Source organism: Phragmites australis, chromosome 22 (genome assembly GCF_958298935.1).
Source record: "Phragmites australis chromosome 22, lpPhrAust1.1, whole genome shotgun sequence".
Taxonomy (NCBI): Eukaryota; Viridiplantae; Streptophyta; class Magnoliopsida; order Poales; family Poaceae; genus Phragmites; species Phragmites australis.
In genome coordinates, this window is record NC_084942.1 from 17,127,847 (window position 1) to 17,145,552 (window position 17,706).

Here is a 17,706-nt window from a genome sequence, read left to right on the forward strand (position 1 = left end):
AAAAGGTAAAAAGAGAGCGGTAAGTGAGGTAAATAATGCTAATGCTAGTTCTAGTGCTAGTGATAGTGATGAGCTCGGGTTTGATCTTTTGAGCAAAAAAAATATGTCTGAAATGATCAAGCTCATGACCACCATGGAAGGCTTAGAAGAAAGCCTTGAGAGGCAAGTGGAATTCCTCATTGAGAAAATTGAGGAACTTAAAGCCTGAAATGTGAAATATGAACCTGCTCCCTCTAGGCGACATCATTGTCCTTTCAGTAACTCCTACCGAGTCATCTTCCTTTAATTGGTTATTCTTTTTTTAAGAATATACTCAATAAATTCAAAATTATGCATTGTTGTTGGCTGATTTCTTACAGGCAATGGCCACTTTGGCTTCATCAGACCCCTTGACCGTCCTTGTAACATAACAGAATCCTTCTGCCGGTATGCCAAGGAGGAAAATAATCAAGAAGCAGAAGTCGAAAGTCAATGTGCTTATCCCAGTCAACAAGAGGTTAGATTTGAGTATTTGTCATGATTCGCAACTTTTGGCTCCATTCTTGATCCTTTTCATCGTAGTTTGCTGCTTCTGGAGAAGTCAAAGGAGCAAATGGCAAGTGACCCAGCTTCGACCTCCACAATTATTCTGCCATCGTCTCCTCAAGCTAAGAAATCCTTAGTGGATGTCTCTAGATCAAGCCTAAAAACCAACAAGGCTGAGGTGCTGACATCAACCTCAACATAAGACCCTTTTGTGGCTCTAGAGGACCTCATCAAGGCTACAAGCACCAAAGTGGTTGCTTTCAAGGCCCGATATTTGAAAGTCGACCATAGCAATTGCCAAATAAAAAAGGATGCAGAGCTCATCTCTAGCTTGGTAAGAATCGAATGTTAGTGCCCCCCTTGATCACCAGTAAATGATCCATTCATCGAGTAACTACTAACCGATCCTTGTCTATTCTTTCCAGTTCTCGAGTCCGTAATTAGGGACAAAAATGCCCTTATTAATGAGCAATAAAAAACCATCAAGAACAAAGACAAATATTTGGAAAAGCTCCAAGGCAACCTGAAGCAGGCCAGAACAAACCGAAAAGCCGTTGCTGATGCTTTGAAGAAGGTGAAAGCCGATTGGGATGCAATGGGCACAATTTCAAAGAAATCAGAGGTTGATCGAGATGCTACAATTGCAAATTAGGGAGCAGCCGTTACAACGCTCCAAGAGCTGGAGGAGTAGACCCTCGATCGCATGACCCAGTCAGTCTCCCTCAGTGCCAAAACAATGCTTGCTTGGTCTCCTCAAGAGCTACGACCCCAATCTCGACACCTCGATGGTGACGGCAGTTTTCGGATGTCCTGTAGAAGAGGCATAAAAAATTATGGAAAGCATCAAACCTCTGATCCCTGCTTTCGTTGAGTCTTCGGGTCTTAGCATGTCCAATGGCGAAAGTGAAGATAGTCCTTCTAGTTGATGGTCCATAGTGTGAGACTCAAAACATTTAGATTTGATCCATATTTTGGGGATGTCTATGAACACTACTATTATTTTGCTTGTCTATTATGCTACTGCTTGCTATTTTCTTATCGATGAAATAGAGCCAACATAAGTAGATTCAAAACTGATTAGCAAGTGTTATTATTATCCTCGAAGATCACTTATCGAATATCTGTTAATTCCTAAAATCTCAACTAAACAAAGAGTTAGAAGCGTGGTCTTCGAGCAATTACCCAAGGCGACCAAAAAAAAGGAATAAGGAAAATACTAGTGTAAAACTAGAAACAAAACATATGATGGACCTTTGCAATCTTTTACTATCATGCGCATTTGATCAGCATACGAATAAGGACTCGTCAGAGAGCACACATGAGATCGACTAGGACTGTCATAACCTTGGTTGGGCATTAGGCGTGAGATGTCTGACAATCTCAGTGTTGTTATGCCTTATGAGGTGTAATTGTCCATCATCGACCCAACACATGCATCTGTTGGTTCTATCCAATGCTATCAACATAAAGCCAGATAAATTTTTGCAAAAATACTTACAAAAGAATATGGTATTATTATGTAGCCCCTAACTCTCTGGTCGATTAGAATATTTCTCGAGTAGAGAGTAAGAAAGAACATACCTATACAATTAAAGGAATATAGCGTAGTCCTCGACCTTCTATTCGATGACAGAATAAAGTGAAGAGTAAAGCCTTAGCAACGAAAGTAAGAGATGTAGCCCATGACTCTCTGTTAGATGTGATAATTGAAACAGAGAGTAGAGCATATGCGTCATACTTGATGTGGCCCCTGTCTCTTACTCAATGACTGGATTCGAGTAGATAATGGAGCATAAGCGCTCAATATTATACGATGTGACTCCTAGCCTTTTGAATGGTGTGATAACTAGAGACAAAAAGTGAAGCAAAAGCATAAAAAAAGTATGATGTAGCCCCCAACTCTACGCTCGATGTGATAATCGAGTAGAAAGTAGAGCGTAAGCAGCAACACACCGTTCTCAACTGTATACTCGATAGGCTTAGCTCCCTGAGCATTGGATTATAATTATATTGTGGTCACCGAGTAAACTCGAGTAGACAGGTAGGTGAGCATTAAAATCCTTCTCTTGTTCATGCTTTTTTCATCGCAACCTTTGATTTGACACGTCATAATGACCATTCATCCCTCTTTGAAGAGATTAGTGTTGGGGCAAGAGTTCGTCTTGCCCCAGTAAGTATGGCGAGAGTTTCTCTTAAGGAGGAGACTCAAGCTTGAAGGCGAAGTTTAAGAGGAAGAAACACCACGAATGTATTAATAGTAGAAAAAATGGATCGCTTTGGGGGGATTATCACAGCGTGACTTGGTGTGTTTTACCCTTGTGTTTTTTTTGCTGTCTAGCTCGTCCCCCTGCCCAGATGATCATGTCCCCCTATTTATAGGGCCAGGCGTAGCTTGGCATACAAGTTATCATAATGTACAAATATCTGGGATGTGACCAAATTACTGGACCTTATCCCGGATAACTACTTTCTACCCGATCGGTGGAGATAAATATCCACCGTGGTAACTATCATGGTGCCTGCCCCTTAGAGTGTGGCGAGCCGATCGCCAATTGCGGCCCCGCGTTGCACTGTCAGGGGTGTCAGGATAGCCACCATTACGCCGGAGTGTCAGAGCGGCATCCATTAGCCTAGGCTTTTAATGCCGGTCACTTCCTTACAGGCAAAGCATGACCGGTGCTCCCCTTTCGATAGATTTTTCCTAAGGCCTGCTGACTCACCTTGTAGCCTTTAGGAAGGCAGCCCGAGCAGCCCGAGATGGGGGTCTCGGGAGGCATTGAACCGAGAGGTGAAAACTTTGGGAAGCAGGACTCCAGAAGGCCGGGGCTCCAGGAGGCCGAAGCTTCGGGGGACTGAGGCTTCGGGAGGTCGGGTTTTTGGGAGGCTGAGCCTTCAGGAGACCGAGCCGGCTAAGCCAAGGGAAGACTTCGCAGGTACGAAGGGGTACCGTGAAGGGATCTGATGACTTCAGAGGTCGAGCCTTTAACTGAGGGTCTGAAGACCAAGGCTCCGGAGGGACCTGGATGGAATCTTTAACAATTATCCTCAGGCTGGTTTATTTTCCCCCAAAAAATTAGATTGGTCATAATGCTCCCACGATGCCTCGACTTCCGCCGAGCACGTAGCGTGACTGAGGCATTCTTGAGCACGCTATAGTTTTGGATCTTGATGGCTCCGTTTACGTAGTACGACCCGTTCCCGTAGCTATAAATACAGGGGACTTGAGGCTGTTTATTTCCACTCTATCTCCTCCATTTCTTCCTTTGCCTTTCTCGGTAAAACTTGTAGAGCTTGAAGCCATGGCCTCCACTCCACCGCCGTCTCTCGAGTCGAGCTCAAGAATTAGAGAAGAGGGAACTTTCTACCCAAAGCCTCATGCTATGGTTCCACCATGCATCATCATCATTTCTTCTGACAAGGAGGAATCGAGTGAGGGGCCTAGAGGAAAAGAGTATAGAAAATCACTTGTGGATGGCCGACCCCTCTCCCGGTGGGTGCAGCGCTTTATTACCGCTTATGCCGTGCGGTGAGTGATGCAAATGACACTAGAGAGGGATAAAGCTGGTGGTGATCATGATGAGATCATTGACCAGGTTGTTGACGAAGTTTTCGGTAATGAAGCCCCTGAGCCCCAAGCAGCGAAGAAAGTGCGATCGTCTTCTCCATCGACAACCGCCAGATCACCTTCATGGCTCACCGATGCCGGTTCGCAGCTCCAGTAGGGTCCTCAGATCGATCACTTCTCCTGGCCCTTATGATGGTCGACGTCCGATTCCTGGGATTATCAGCTGTTGCCTTATGGAAGAGTATAAAAGGTTGCTCGACTCGTTCAAGGGAGAATAGGGCTCCACACGCTTCTGAACTCTTGAAGGTGGTGGATCTTCACTTTTTGCCACGTAGGTCAAGAGAAAAAGAAAAGGAACGTAATAGGTTAGTTAATTCGAATGTAATCGACTTACCTGTAACTTACCTTATCTATGAATGAAACTGTCGGAGTTGATTGATATGCCACGAGTTCTCAAGTATCTCACCGTTTGGAGTAGATAACCGAACTGATCTAGGTCGAGTAACTTCAACTACTATGTAGGGTCCTTCCCACTTAGGTGATAAATTATGGCATCGAGCCTATTTCTGCACCTTTCGTAGGACAAGATCTCCAGTAGTGAGTCTCCTGGGCTGGACTTTCCAACTAAAATATCTACACAACATTTGCTAATACTTAACCACTCAAATGGATGCTCGATCACGGTACTCCTTGAGTAAATTGATGTTGTCCGCTCATAACTACTCTTGCTCCTCTTTCAAGTAATTTTCCATTCAAGGTTATTCGAACTACAGTTCAGTCAGGAGCACTGCTTCTGCTTCGTAGACCAAAAAGAATGGAGTTTTCACCGATGGCCCTGTTAGTCGAGGTACGAATGACTCATAGTACCGAGGCAAGCTTTTTCACTGATCGTTTTGAGTAGGCCTTCAGCCTGTCAAAAACCCGAGTTTTGAGACCCTACAAGATTATAGCATTGGTGCGCTCAACCTGACTGTTGCTCTGGGGGTGAGCTACAGAGGAGAAACAAGTTTTAATGCCAAATTTGTCACAGAACGCAATAAAGGTCCCACTTTTGAACTGGCTACCATTATCTGTAATTATCCAATGTAGAATTCTGAATTGAGTAATTATGCTGCTCATGAACTTTTTAGCTGCTTCTGTGGTTATCTTCCCAATGGGTTTGGCATCAATGCACTTAGTGCATGTGTCAATAGCCACGAATATGAACTTGTAACCACCTTGGGCCATTGGGAATGGTGCTAGGATATCCAAGCCTCAGATGGAGACAGGCCAAGAAAGAGGAATTGTTTGCAGAGCTTAGGCCGATCGAGTGGTCTGCCTTCCAAAAAATTGGCAGCTTTCGCACTTTTGACCGGCTCGGAAGCATCCTTGAGGACAGTCGGCCAATATAATCCATGACGAAAAGCTTTTCTGGCCAAGGTGTGATAAGATGCATGATTACCACACATGCCTCCATGGATATGGAGCAATAAGTTATTGCCCTCTTTCTGAGTGATGCACTTCATCAAGATTCTATTACTCCCCTTTTGGTAGAGATTGCCATCTACCAAAGCGTATAGCTTGGACTTACGAGTAATTTTCTCTATAGACACATCATCGTCAGGGATGTCTCGACCTTTGAGATAGGCTTGGTATAGCGTCATCCAAGTAAGCTCGCATTCGAGTAGTGCAACTATCGTGTCTGTGGTTTCTACCTCGTTGATCTGGTTAGACTACTGGTCAGGTTGGGCAACATCCGTTCGCTGAACTATCAGGATGGATGGTCTGAGGAGTTTCTCAACAAAGACTCGTACGGGCACCGGTGCTCGAGAAAAAGTGAGTCTAGCAAGTTCATCTGCACCAGAGTTATCACTCCTTTTGATGTGGATTACTTCTAGCCATTCGAACTTTTCCTCAAGCTTTCGCACCTCGTACAAGTAAACCGCTATGTTGTCGTCTCAGCACTAGTACTCCTTTTGCACTTGGTTTACGACTAGCTGTGATTCCCCTTTCACAAGAAGTCGCCTTATTCCAAGTGATGCAGCTATGCAGAGGTCATTTACCAGTCCCTCGTATTCTGTAACATTGTTGGAAGCTTTAAAATATAATTGAACAACGTACCTGAGTTCGTCGCCCGTCGGAGATTTGAGTATGATGCTAGCCCCGAGCCTTGAAGCGTGAGCGATCCATCAAAGAAGAGTGTCTAGTAGTCTTCAACCACACTTGGCTTAGTTTCATTAACGCTTGTTCATTCGACGATGAATTTTGCCAATACTCCTGATTTCACACTTGTGCGTAGTGCATAGTATACGTCGAACTCATTGAGTTCAAGTGCCCATTGGGCGATTCGTCCAGTAGCCTCCATATTGCGTATGACATCCTTCAATGGATACGTCGTCATGATAGTGATCTTATACATTTAGAAATAGTGTCGTAGCTTCCGAGAAGACATCAAGACTGCATAAAGCAATTTCTGCACTTGCGGGTATCGTAGTTTCTCATCGTGTAGGACTTCACTCACGTAGTAAATAGGTTTTTGGACCGTTCTTACAATTTGTGGGGTAGATGCAATATACCAAAAGAGTTCCTCTGTTTCATTAGACGGGGTAAGAATTAACGGAGACCATAAATACCTTTTTAAGTCTTTAAAGGCATTCTCCGCTTCTTCCGTCCACTCGAACCGGTCGTTTTTCTTCAGTAGCTTGAAGAATGGCATCCCTCGTTCGCCCGTCCTAGAAATGACTCGACTAAGGGCTGTTATATATCCTGTTAGTTTTTGAACCTCCTTCAGTGTTTGAGGTGACCGCATCTGGTCGAGAGCCTCAATTTTTTATGGATTAGCCTCAATGCCTCGACTTGACACCAGGAAGCTGAGAAGCTTGCCAGACAACATGCCAAACATGTACTTTTCAGGGTTGAGCATAATGTGATACTTCATGAGGTTGTCGAATGTTTCCTTGAGGTTGTTAATCAATGCATCTTTGGTTCTAGACTTGACTATAATATTATCGGCATAAGCTTCTACATTGCGCCCAATCTGGGGTTGTAAAAAATTCTGAATACATCTTTGATACGTAGCACCGGTATTCTTCAAACCAAAATGTATCTTTACATAACAAAATGCACCGAAAGGAGTAGTAAAAGCAGTTTTCTCCTCGTCCTCAACTCACATGCTGATTTGGTGATACCCCGAATAGGCATCTAGAAAACACAGTAACGCACAACCTGCCATAGAGTTGACTATCTTGTCGATGCGCGGGAGAGGAAAAAGATCCTTGGGGCAAGCTTTGTTGAGGTTGGTGAAGTCGACACACATTCTCCACCTACCATTAGCCTTCCATGTAGGATGATGAACTTCTCAAATAAAGCCCGCCTTTAGGAGTTTGTCAACCCCGTTCTAGATGGCTTGTTTCTTATCCTTAGCATATCTTCACTGCTTCTGCACCATAGGTTTGGTGTCAGATTTAACAGCTAGTCGATGCTCGATTACTTCCAGGGACCCTGGATATATCGGACGGTTGCCATGCAAACACATCTTGGTTTACCCAGAGGAAAGCAATGAGCTCGAGTTCCTATTTGGGTCGAGACCAGCCCCGACCTTGACCATCTTGGCTGGTTCAGATGGGTCGAGGGGCACTGCCTTGACACCACCATCAGTTCTTTTGTCCTTAGCGCCGTCGTTGGTCTCTTCCTTTACAGCATCGTCAGACTGGGATGTGCTAGTAAGGCTTACAAGCCTGGAGTGACCGGCGTCTTGTGGCACTTGGACTCTGCACCTTTTGAAGTAGTTGACAATCGATTGAAGTGTTCAACCATATCCAGGCTCTACTTGTTGCACTTGACTGTTGTTCGTTGATCTCCTTTGACAGTTATGACCCCTTTAGGGCTCATGATCTTAAGTGTTTGGTATGCATAGTGCACGACAACCATGAACTTACCTAGCATTGGGTGGCCTAGGATCACATTGTATGCCGTCTCGAAATCCATGAAGTCGAAGGTAAGCTTCTCTATGCAAAAGTTGTCAGACGTGCGAAACGTGACTGACAACTCGATCTGGCCAAGGGGCATCATCGATGAATTGGGGGTTATGCCATGGAAAGGTTCAACTCCCTTCTTTAGCTCTGACCTCTCAATCCCCATCTTGTCTAAAGTCTTGGCGAAGATGAGGTTAAGTGAACTACCCCCGTCAACCAAGGTTCGATAAACTTTGATGTTGAGGATAATCGGTTGTACCACGACTGGATATCGACCAGGATGTGGGACTATAGGCGGATGGTCAACTTGGTTGAAGGTAATCGGAACTTCTAACCACCTAAGGTACCGAGTAGGCCCGTTGAGAGCCAGGTTGACTTCTCGTTCGACCGCATTGTATTATCTTTTGGACTCATACGCGGCGGATCCTCTGAAGATGTGTGCCAAACTTTGGTCAGGCTTGTGGAACTCGAGCTTGTCACCTTTAGCGTCTGGCTTAGCCTATTTTCCATGATGCTCGGCATCGACGACTTTGAGCTTTTCTTTGACATTCTTTTTGAGGACGTAGCATTCGTCGAAGTCATGCTAGTTGGTCCAGTGAACGGAGCACCACTTCTTGCTACCTCGACTCAAGACTTTACTATCCCCGGTGTTGCGCGACTTGCTCCTATCGACTGTGGCCACAGTCGTGTCCGAACTCTTGTGCTTGTCACCAGGCTTGCCCTTCTTCCCCTCATTCTTTGAGGACTTGGGATTGTCCTTGCTAGGCTAAGGGTTTTTGGCATGTGCCTGAGCTTCGACTTTCTTTGTAGATTTGTCAGTCAACTCAAAGAGCTCCTTGACCGTCTGGATCTTCCAGGTAGCAAGCTTCCCGACTAGATCTGTGTTTTTGATGCCTCTCTTGAAAGCGATGATGATCGATTCACCAGAAATATTCGAGATCGTGTTTCTCCTGTCATTGAATCATCGGATGAAGTCTTGGATGGACTCATCCTTTCCTTGGTTCAGTTGATGGAGATCATTCTCCGTTCCTGGGCGCTCGAAAGTACCCTTGAAGTTGGCTATGAACTGCGCCTTCAACTCGGCCCATGATTGGATAGAGTTGGGAGGCATATTCAACAACCACGACCTTGTCGGTCCTTCAAGAGCAGTTAGCAGGTAATTGGCCATTACCTTGTTATCACCATCCGCTGCTCGGATAACGGTGGTATAGATATGCAACCACTCGTTAGGGTTGAGCTTTCCGTCGTACTTCTAGATCAGGCCCGCCTTGAACTTCTTGGGCCACCGTATCGAGCGGAGCTCTAGGATGAAGGCTTTACAACCTCCATCGAATTCCTCAGGAAGCGGAGGAGGAGGACTATCACGTAGGTCCCTTCACAACAGGGGAGTCACGTCGATCGCTCTATCCTGGAGATCTGCGATCGTTGTAGCGTCGATCATCCTCACAACACTCCTCGTGATTGTTATTGATAACCTCCTGTAAGTCATATCTATTGTGAGGGATGCGGTTCCTTAGGTCTCCTTGATTTCTGCGCTCATGGACGGGGCAGTTGCAGTTCAACCTGCAGGACTGTACTCGGGTTGACCTCCCGAGCTGACTACTTGCGACCCTTCTACTCGAGAGCATCCGTGTCCATGGCTCCTCGAACCAGCACCTTGCCAGCTGGGGGACCTATAGGTGCCAAGATTGTTAGCTCGAGCAACTTGGATCTGAGCCGCATCGAGTAGGGTCCTGACTTGATTAACCATAGGGGTTAAAGAATTCATCGGATCCAACTCCAGAAGAGATCTCAGAATCAGATGGACTCCCTGGACATTAGCATCTGGAGTGCTAAAAATGTCATTGCTGAGGCTCGGCTGCGGTTGAGCCGATAAAGCCTCATGATGGCTTCCTTGAGGGAGTTCGTTCCTCGATCTTGGGACAGGTGCTGGTGGAGGCGTGCCTACTGGAAGCCATCGTTGAAGACCAGGAGGCACCGGTCCTCCTGTGGTTCATCTATGATCGATGGTATTAGGAGTGTATAGAGCTCTGGGTGCAGATGTTCCTTGTGGTATATCTCCAACGTTGCTGACGTTGGCAACCGCCACTGCTAGATCCTCGACGATTGCCGTGGCATTATTCACCATGGCATTCGAATCTACCACCATCAGATTGGTAGGTGGGGCCTCAGTTTCTCTAGCCATAAACATGAATTGATCTATTCAGCTACTTTGGTTGTCAATGGAACTGTCATCACCATTCGTGTCACTGTCAGTGTTCATGAACTATAGAACATTGGTCTCCTTGGGATCATTCAAGGTGTCCTACCTTGCGGTATGCATCCAATGGGTTGGACTCGAGAATACAGGTATGGATCAGTCCACCCTAATTGTCCCAGCGAAAAACCATAGTGCCAAATGTTATCTTCGATCCAGCTGGAGACGATTCGAGAGCGATTGCTGGTGACTCAAAGCGGTCGTAGAAGCCGGTGTCAGAGAATCTGGTATGAATGTGCACTTGAAACAAAGTCGATCTTAAAAAGCAGAAGAACCCTACCTGACATGCCAACTATCAAGGGGTTTTCCCTAACAATATGTCTATAAGAATAACGGGGTTGTTTTCGTGATCTAGGAATTGAACAAGAGACGAGGCACATATGATGTATATAGGTTCAGACCCCCCGATTGAAGTAATACCCTACATCATATGTGGTTGATGATGTCTCTGTATTCACTCGAGTACAAGTAATGTGTCTAGATCCATTGCAAGGAGTAGATGGGATCTAAACTAGACTAATAATGAAGTCGCAGAGTATCTCCTATGGCCCCAGCGCTTGCATCGAGTTGCAGATGAGTTGTGTTTCTCTGGAAAAAAAGAGTCTTCCTTTAGGAGTTTGGGTCCCCACCTTATATAGGGGTCTTGTACCGTCTCCTATCTCGTCGTAGTCGATAGGGAGACCTTCATCTTGTCCACCAAGAAATATCAGATAAATCCTGCTGGGATACTAGTTGTTCTCGAGTTGGGTAACCAATCGAGATCTTCCTAATATGTGCCTTCTGGATCTCCAGGAGTATCAGGTACCTTAGATTCAGTTCCATAATATCCGAAGTTGTTAAGCATGCACATGACATACTTTATTCATATACGGTATACTCTTTATATGTATATATCCCATAGTTAGATATTCGACAGAAGTAGCTTGGATTTTCCTGTGAATAACCAGGGTAAACTCATGTCTAAACTTAGCTTGGCAATCTTCCACTGTAGGATCCTTATTATTATAAAACCAGTCGTTTCGTGTAGTCTAGATGCTCCAACTCATTGTGATTATAATTTCCATCGCAAAAAGGCAATTGCAGCATGTTCTTGAAGTGAACTAGAATGTTTAGTGGAATGTCTTGTGGTACTTGGAGTCCCAATAGTGCCCAACATCGCTTTGTAAAATTACAGTGCAAGAAAAGGTGAGCAACATCCTCCTCAACCTGCCAGATACAGAGTTCACAAGAATAAGTCCAAGTGCATGTTTTCTTTCGCGTAAAATAATTCTGGTGCTCAAGCTATCCTTCATTAAGAGTCAAAAGAAAACTTTGTGCTTCATCTGGCAGGAGGATTTTCACAACCATTTGAAGGCAGGGTGTACTTCTACATGCTCCATTGAGTGCCTGTAAGCCTTTATTGAAGAGAAATTACTTGATCCCCAAATCCCACTCATACATAGTTACTCAAGGACATTAGCTAATGAGCTACCTGTGATTAAGGTTTGAAGATTAAGTTCAGTATTTTAGATGACCATGTAAAACAAACAAGGGCGTAATCAAATACTATGGAACAATTGACATTATAGGCTTAAAGTCAGGCAAACACAATGTGGCCAATGGTGACAAGCATGATCATTACACCAGCTGCCCCAACTATATAGTATACACCTATGGAACACCGATACAAATACGTGTATTAGTATCGGATTGATACGAATATAGGGATACACCATTTTCTCAAAAAACCCAATACGCGGATATGCTTTACTATTTAAAAAATAGTAATAAGTTGCTCCCATGTCCTACTTAAGTTTATTACATAACATACTAAAAGTTTCAAATTTAGAACATCTATTGTCACCTTTGGGCACGGCCTGACTCTATGTGCTTATACTCTAGTATAGCTACTAAATCCAACATATGGACAATAATTACATTTCCATCTAGTATTGCCTCCATCGGGTTTAGGTCTCTCTATAATTGTGACAGAATCCCATAGTGGAGCCCTAATATAAGTGGAGGTTGCATCAACACCATTACTTGAAGTTGCTATTGCCATCTTCTAAAGCAACCGATGGTGCTGAGGTGAGCACGATTACACGATGCATTAGCACCACTATGAAGAAGAACCGAGAGGGGAAGATGGAAGACCGAAGAGCAACTGTGGCCATGCTGCCCGTGCCGCCCATGCAGGAGCTAGGAGGAAAAGGGGGAGGAAAGGAACTCACCGATCGATGAGGCTCAATAGCGACTTGTCGTCGACAAGTGACGAAGGGCGTCGCCGTTGCGGGTGTGGTAGCTAGAGGAAGGCGTGCGGGTTTGCATGAGTTGTGGCTCGGAGTCGACTAGGGTAGAGGAATAAGTTAATGATTTGCCACTCAAAAGATTGATGCTTTGATTATAATACCACTCATGTCAATAAAATATAGGTGTGTATCTCTATGGGATAGAGACCATTTGCATGTATCGGTGTTTCATAGGTATACACAGTGATAGGCACAGACATCATTACCTTCTCTTAGTTGGCATTCTACAATCTAACAGGGGGAACAAGCACTGCAACCCAGACATGCATATTTTCGTCAATCAAATTACTGCAATTACACTATCCCATGGTAGCAAATATAGTCGTTACTCACTACACTCCCTCTCCCACTTATTACATAGTGCTGACTGCTGAGTGCTGGCCACAATTGACATCACCATACTTCCTCCTCATACAACCTAAAATGGGAGGACAAAATATTGCAACCGCGCAGCACAATTCTCCACCTAAAATCGCCGCAGGGTGCGTTTTCAACCCCCATCACTTCGCGCAGAGGCCATGATGACGTATTTTCCATTTATGGCACCTTGGAACTCGTGCCCTCTCATTCGGGGTACGCTACCACCGGCGGGTATTTAAAGCGGCCGGCAGCACGGATAAAGACAAGCTCGACAAGCTCTGCAAGGTTGAAGAAGTTAAGGAAGTAGAGAAGGTCGAGAAGTCCAAGCGCACTCAAAGCCCACAGACACACACAGATCGAAGAACACCTTCGTACGAGTATAGAAACCGAAGAACAAGGAGCCCCAAGATATAGGATAGATAGACATTCTTGTAACCAGCACATTTCTGGGAGAAATTCTCAGGACATTTATAGCATCCACACAGGAGTAGGGTGTTACGTCTCCGTGCGGCCCGAACCTGTCTAAACCTTCAGTGCATTTATTCTTTTCTGCATTAGATCATTCCATCCTACCAGCCATCGTATTTACATCCATTTATTTCTCTAGCAAACATATTCAGAATCATCCCCCGACCGAATCTAAAAAAGGATCCCTGAGAATCCCTGCGACAGGAGTTAACCCTTCGACAATAGGCAAGATTGAGTACCAGTGAGAATGGTGTGAGGTTATTAGATAGAGGTGATGAGGGATCGGACGGTCGAGATTGCTACGAGCACGCGTTTGAAAACCTTATCCGTTTCTCAACGTGGGAGACCGTTGGGCCCCACTAGTCAGACAGTGGTTTAGATATGGGCCTACATGATGCTGGGCCAGGAGGGTGGGTCCAACGGTCCGACCCGGCCCGGCTCGTTAAGCTGGTGACGTCACCTCGTCTTCACCACCGAAGTGCGCTGGGTTGGGTTGGCTTTCTCTCTCATCCATACGCCTGAGGGCACGAGCAGCGGGAGGGAAGCCGTCCGCCATCCATGGTTCTCAGCACCTTCACTGGCCCCGGCATCGGGATAGGTGAGCCGCCTGCCCAGCTCGATTCTCCACTCCATCTCCCAGCCGTCAAGATCGGATCTTGCTACTGTTTTTGAATGTAGATGCTCACAACTTGTTAGGTTTCTTGATTTTTCCGTTCTGTGTTGGATTCGGTGCAGGTTTCGGGGTCGGCTGCGGGTTCGGCGTCGGATGGGGGTTCGGAGGTGAGAGTTTACTCATTTTTGCGCATGGGGAAGTTCAGTCTGTTAATCCTTGCCAAAGTTGTAGGCACAAACAATTCTTAATTCTTACCCCCACACCGAATTGTTGATATTTTGAGAGAAAAAGAAGAGAGAATTAAAAATTGTTGGCTTGTAGAATTGAACGCTCGATGATCTTGTTTGGGATTATTTGTTGTGTATGTTGTTAACCTTGGTGTGGCTTCAATTTTGGTCATGACTCATGAGTAGCCTCATTTAGCGATGGCTTCTTGCTATTGTGATGACTTGGGAGAATGGAGTTTAATTTGTAGTGGTATACATGACTTGGTTAGTATCTGTTTACCATTAACCAGTTACAAAGCGGATTAAGGAATACCTTATGCATACCCAACATTGCTCATACAATGATACATATTTGTTCCGGACACTTGCATAGGGGTTTACCCTATCTAAGTATCTATAGAGTATACAGTAATGACTCGCGAATGAACTATTAAGCAGTTGTGAAATAATGTGAAACTGATTGCCCATAACAACATGCTGTTACTATAAAAATGTGTTAAATTACGTTGAGCCACGTCTTAACCTATAGAAAAGGTTGTCGCTAATTAAAACTGCACGACAATCTACGGTAGAACTGTCAACAGTCAACTCCTAAGCCGGGAGCAGAGAGTGATCGGATATTCTTTGTTCCTCAGAAATTATATTGCTGTACTCACTGATCTTTTTGGGCCAAAATTAGATGCATTCTATACAAATGGTGCATTATTTTGCGGAGAGAACAAGGTCATTAGCTAGCTGCTAGCTAATCTTCTCAAATTCTGTGAGTTGAACTTAGAAAGCTATATTTCTGTAGTCCCGGATGATAGAGATTTTTGTAACTGGATTCTGCCTTGTACCCAAATTTATTGAGAACCAAAACTTTCCTTTTGCAAGTTTACATATTCTGCGATAGTTGTTTATGATATGAGCATATGGTCCCATCATGCCTTACTAGCTGTTGTGTGTTTCTAGTGTTCATTGATTATGCCCATGCATGACCATTGATCAGAAGATAACATGCTTTTGTTTTTTGCTTTTCTACCACAGGAATGCCTCTGAATGTGTTTGGCTTGGGCATCGGTACTACTACTAGCTTATCAATTACTATATGAATCTACATCACTTCAATTACTTGTTACTTCATTAAAAATTGTCTTTGTTAATAGGTGGGGGATGTGGAGTTGGTCTTGGGCTAGGATGGGGCTTTGGCAATGCTTATGGTTGTCAGTATCGATCTTCAAGAGTCCAGTTTCAGGGCATTGAATTTCAGAAGAAGGCTGAAGGAGATGAAGCACCGAAGCTTGCTGAAAAGTCTCGTCCTTATGGCTAGTATGCCTGTCGCCATATAATTCGCAGAAGCCATGTTCCGTGTGTCCTCCTCTGAATTGCAATTTAATTACATACCTGCATGTTATTTGGTAGCAAAGTTATGCTACACTTATTTTCTGTTCTGTTGTAACCAGAATGATGGTAATGGACGGGATTTTCAACTAGGAAAGAATAACCCTAACTGGAGGCCTACATGTTATTCACTTTTCTTGGTCGAATGCTCTTCACTAATGTTTATTGTTACTTTTGTGAGTATCTCTGATTTTGTTTACATGTTATACAGCTGTCATCTCTAGACAGTGTTATGACCTTCCATGCTTGCTTCTCCCATAGCAGTATGAGAAACAAAACTTAAATTGATCTCTTTGGGATGAGGATTAGGATAATCAGTAGGGCAAGCTTAAAACTGAGCTGCTAGCTAAGGATGTTCCAAAGGTACAACTGAGGATAGCTTTTATTTATAGAGAACCAATAGGAGTGAGAAATGAAAGGTAGACATTGTTCCTGATCTGTCAGGTGGATGCTGCGCCTGCACGCTGTGAATCAGAACAACTGGTAAGTGTGTCATAGCATCCATGGGCCTGTCCTAGTGATGATGGCTTGCACAACTGTGTCTTTCAGTGATTCTTCCAGTGCAAAGCCTCTCATACATCTAAACAAACGGATGGTCAAGAGATGCGGCATCGCTCAATGTGGGAGAGCTTGCTGTCTCTCTCCCCGGTCCTGAGCCAGTATGACTGCCGGAATGAAGCTGCGCCACTGGGGACATCCTCCATGACCCACTCAAAGCCCTTGGGGTAGTATATCCCTGTCCTTGGGTGCGGCACCCACAGTGCTGCTTCTGCTGACCTTGCTTCTGCTGGCTCCAGTCGCCTCACAAGGTTAGAGCTTTGTTTGTTCTTAAATTCCCTGTGTATGACAATATAAGCAGTTAACTCAAAGGGCTGAAATGATGCTGCATGTGGCAATTCAAGTCTCTTGCAGTACAATATGAGATCTATCATCAGTGTTCAGTCTTGTTTGAAGAGCATCAAGCTGGAAGCAACAAGCACGAACATCTGATCACTGGTTTGTCATTGCAGGTTCAGAGTGGATGACTAATTACCGGAGAAGACATGTCGATTTCGCAAGTGCATGGCGGCCCATTGACGCAGACTGGAGAGGGCACCAAAATGTGCCGGTGGTTGTCCTTGGTATCGACCAAGATGGCTGTTCCTCCTCGCTTGGTACCATTCTCTTCCCCAGCCCTGGTATTTATACACTAGTTGTAGCTTTGCAGGTGCAATGCTACCACCATGGCTAGGGCGATAACATTTACACTGCACTTTTGGTGGATTATGAATGATCGGACAGGCTTATCACACAGTAAAGTTAGCTAGGAGTGGGGTTTATTACTGATCTGAAGGATTATAAATGATTTTATTCGCTGTTGATAGCTTCTAGTTGAGACTCTGATTTGAGCGTCTGAGCCTCCGATTGGACCCCTATGGACAAAACACCATTGGAACTGATGCTCCCAGAATATGGAGTTGGCCTGGCCGAGTACAGTCCTTGGGCAGTACTGTTGCTACTTGTGGAATCATGAGACAGCACAAGTGATGCTGCAGCCAGCATTATTAGCAAAGAGCTTAAAGGTTTTATGAACAAAAAGATGGGAACAGAACACAACTAGTAGAAAAGCTATTACTGAAATCTCCTTGGTGAAGGGTGTTATGGTTTGTTCTTACTGGATGTTGTTCAGTACTGTCCTTAGACTTTCCCATACGGTACTTCTTACCTGATCCATCTTCCCCATACATTTCATCTGATCATGGGATCTGATTCCCCCGTTGCAGGACAACTAGCTGAGGTGCAAAACTAAAGATAAAGCATTTCTTTTGCTTCTTGTATCTTCTTGCTGCAAGGGGCAAATATTTTTTTGCTGCTCCAGATTTGACATTAGTGTCATAGGAACATGGCACTGTTAAAAAATGAGATCAAAAGAACAAAAGGGAAAGGCATAAGTATCACATGCATGTGAGTGGTACTAGGAGATGTCTGAGAGTGGAATAAAGCTCCTGATTTTATTGTCATCAGTTTCAATTCCTCTGTTATCTCCATTGCTTTCAGTGGAAGGGCAGGAAGGATGCAGTGCAGCATGGT

General features: G+C 44.6%; 2 protein-coding genes and 1 pseudogene across 2 annotated transcripts; 1 reads left to right on the top strand and 2 right to left on the bottom strand.

The window, feature by feature from the left end:
* Positions 1 to 7,610: 7,610 nt before the first annotated feature.
* On the bottom strand, positions 7,611 to 8,209 carry LOC133904542 (uncharacterized). Its single transcript, XM_062346035.1, has 2 exons — positions 7,908 to 8,209; positions 7,611 to 7,845 (listed from the first exon to the last, which is right to left on the bottom strand). Exons 1-2 carry the CDS (start codon positions 8,207 to 8,209, stop codon positions 7,611 to 7,613), a joined length of 537 nt encoding a protein of 178 aa, XP_062202019.1.
* Positions 8,210 to 13,854: 5,645 nt separating this feature from the next.
* Positions 13,855 to 15,767, top strand: LOC133904984 (protein TRIGALACTOSYLDIACYLGLYCEROL 5, chloroplastic-like). The gene is made up of 4 exons (XM_062346660.1): positions 13,855 to 14,014; positions 14,152 to 14,196; positions 15,283 to 15,315; positions 15,402 to 15,767. Exons 1-4 carry the CDS (start codon positions 13,975 to 13,977, stop codon positions 15,563 to 15,565), a joined length of 282 nt encoding a protein of 93 aa, XP_062202644.1. The 5' UTR covers positions 13,855 to 13,974; the 3' UTR covers positions 15,566 to 15,767.
* Positions 15,768 to 15,962: 195 nt separating this feature from the next.
* On the bottom strand, positions 15,963 to 16,869 carry LOC133904983 (uncharacterized; annotated as a pseudogene).
* Between the last annotated feature and the right edge of the window lie 837 nt (positions 16,870 to 17,706).

What these genes read in the sequence shown, in the direction of transcription:
- LOC133904542 (XM_062346035.1), bottom strand. Translation starts at nt 8,209, where the DNA reads ATGGGGATTGAGAGGTCAGAGCTAAAGAAGGGAGTTGAACCTTTCCAT. An exon ending in GATCAACGAACAACAGTCAA is followed by an intron (nt 7,846 to 7,907) that starts GTGCAACAAGTA and finishes CTACTTCAAAAG; the next exon opens with GTGCAGAGTCCAAGTGCCAC.
- LOC133904984 (XM_062346660.1), top strand. Translation starts at nt 13,975, where the DNA reads ATGGTTCTCAGCACCTTCACTGGCCCCGGCATCGGGATAG. An exon ending in CGTCGGATGGGGGTTCGGAG is followed by an intron (nt 14,197 to 15,282) that starts GTGAGAGTTTAC and finishes TTTCTACCACAG; the next exon opens with GAATGCCTCTGAATGTGTTT. An exon ending in TGTGTTTGGCTTGGGCATCG is followed by an intron (nt 15,316 to 15,401) that starts GTACTACTACTA and finishes CTTTGTTAATAG; the next exon opens with GTGGGGGATGTGGAGTTGGT.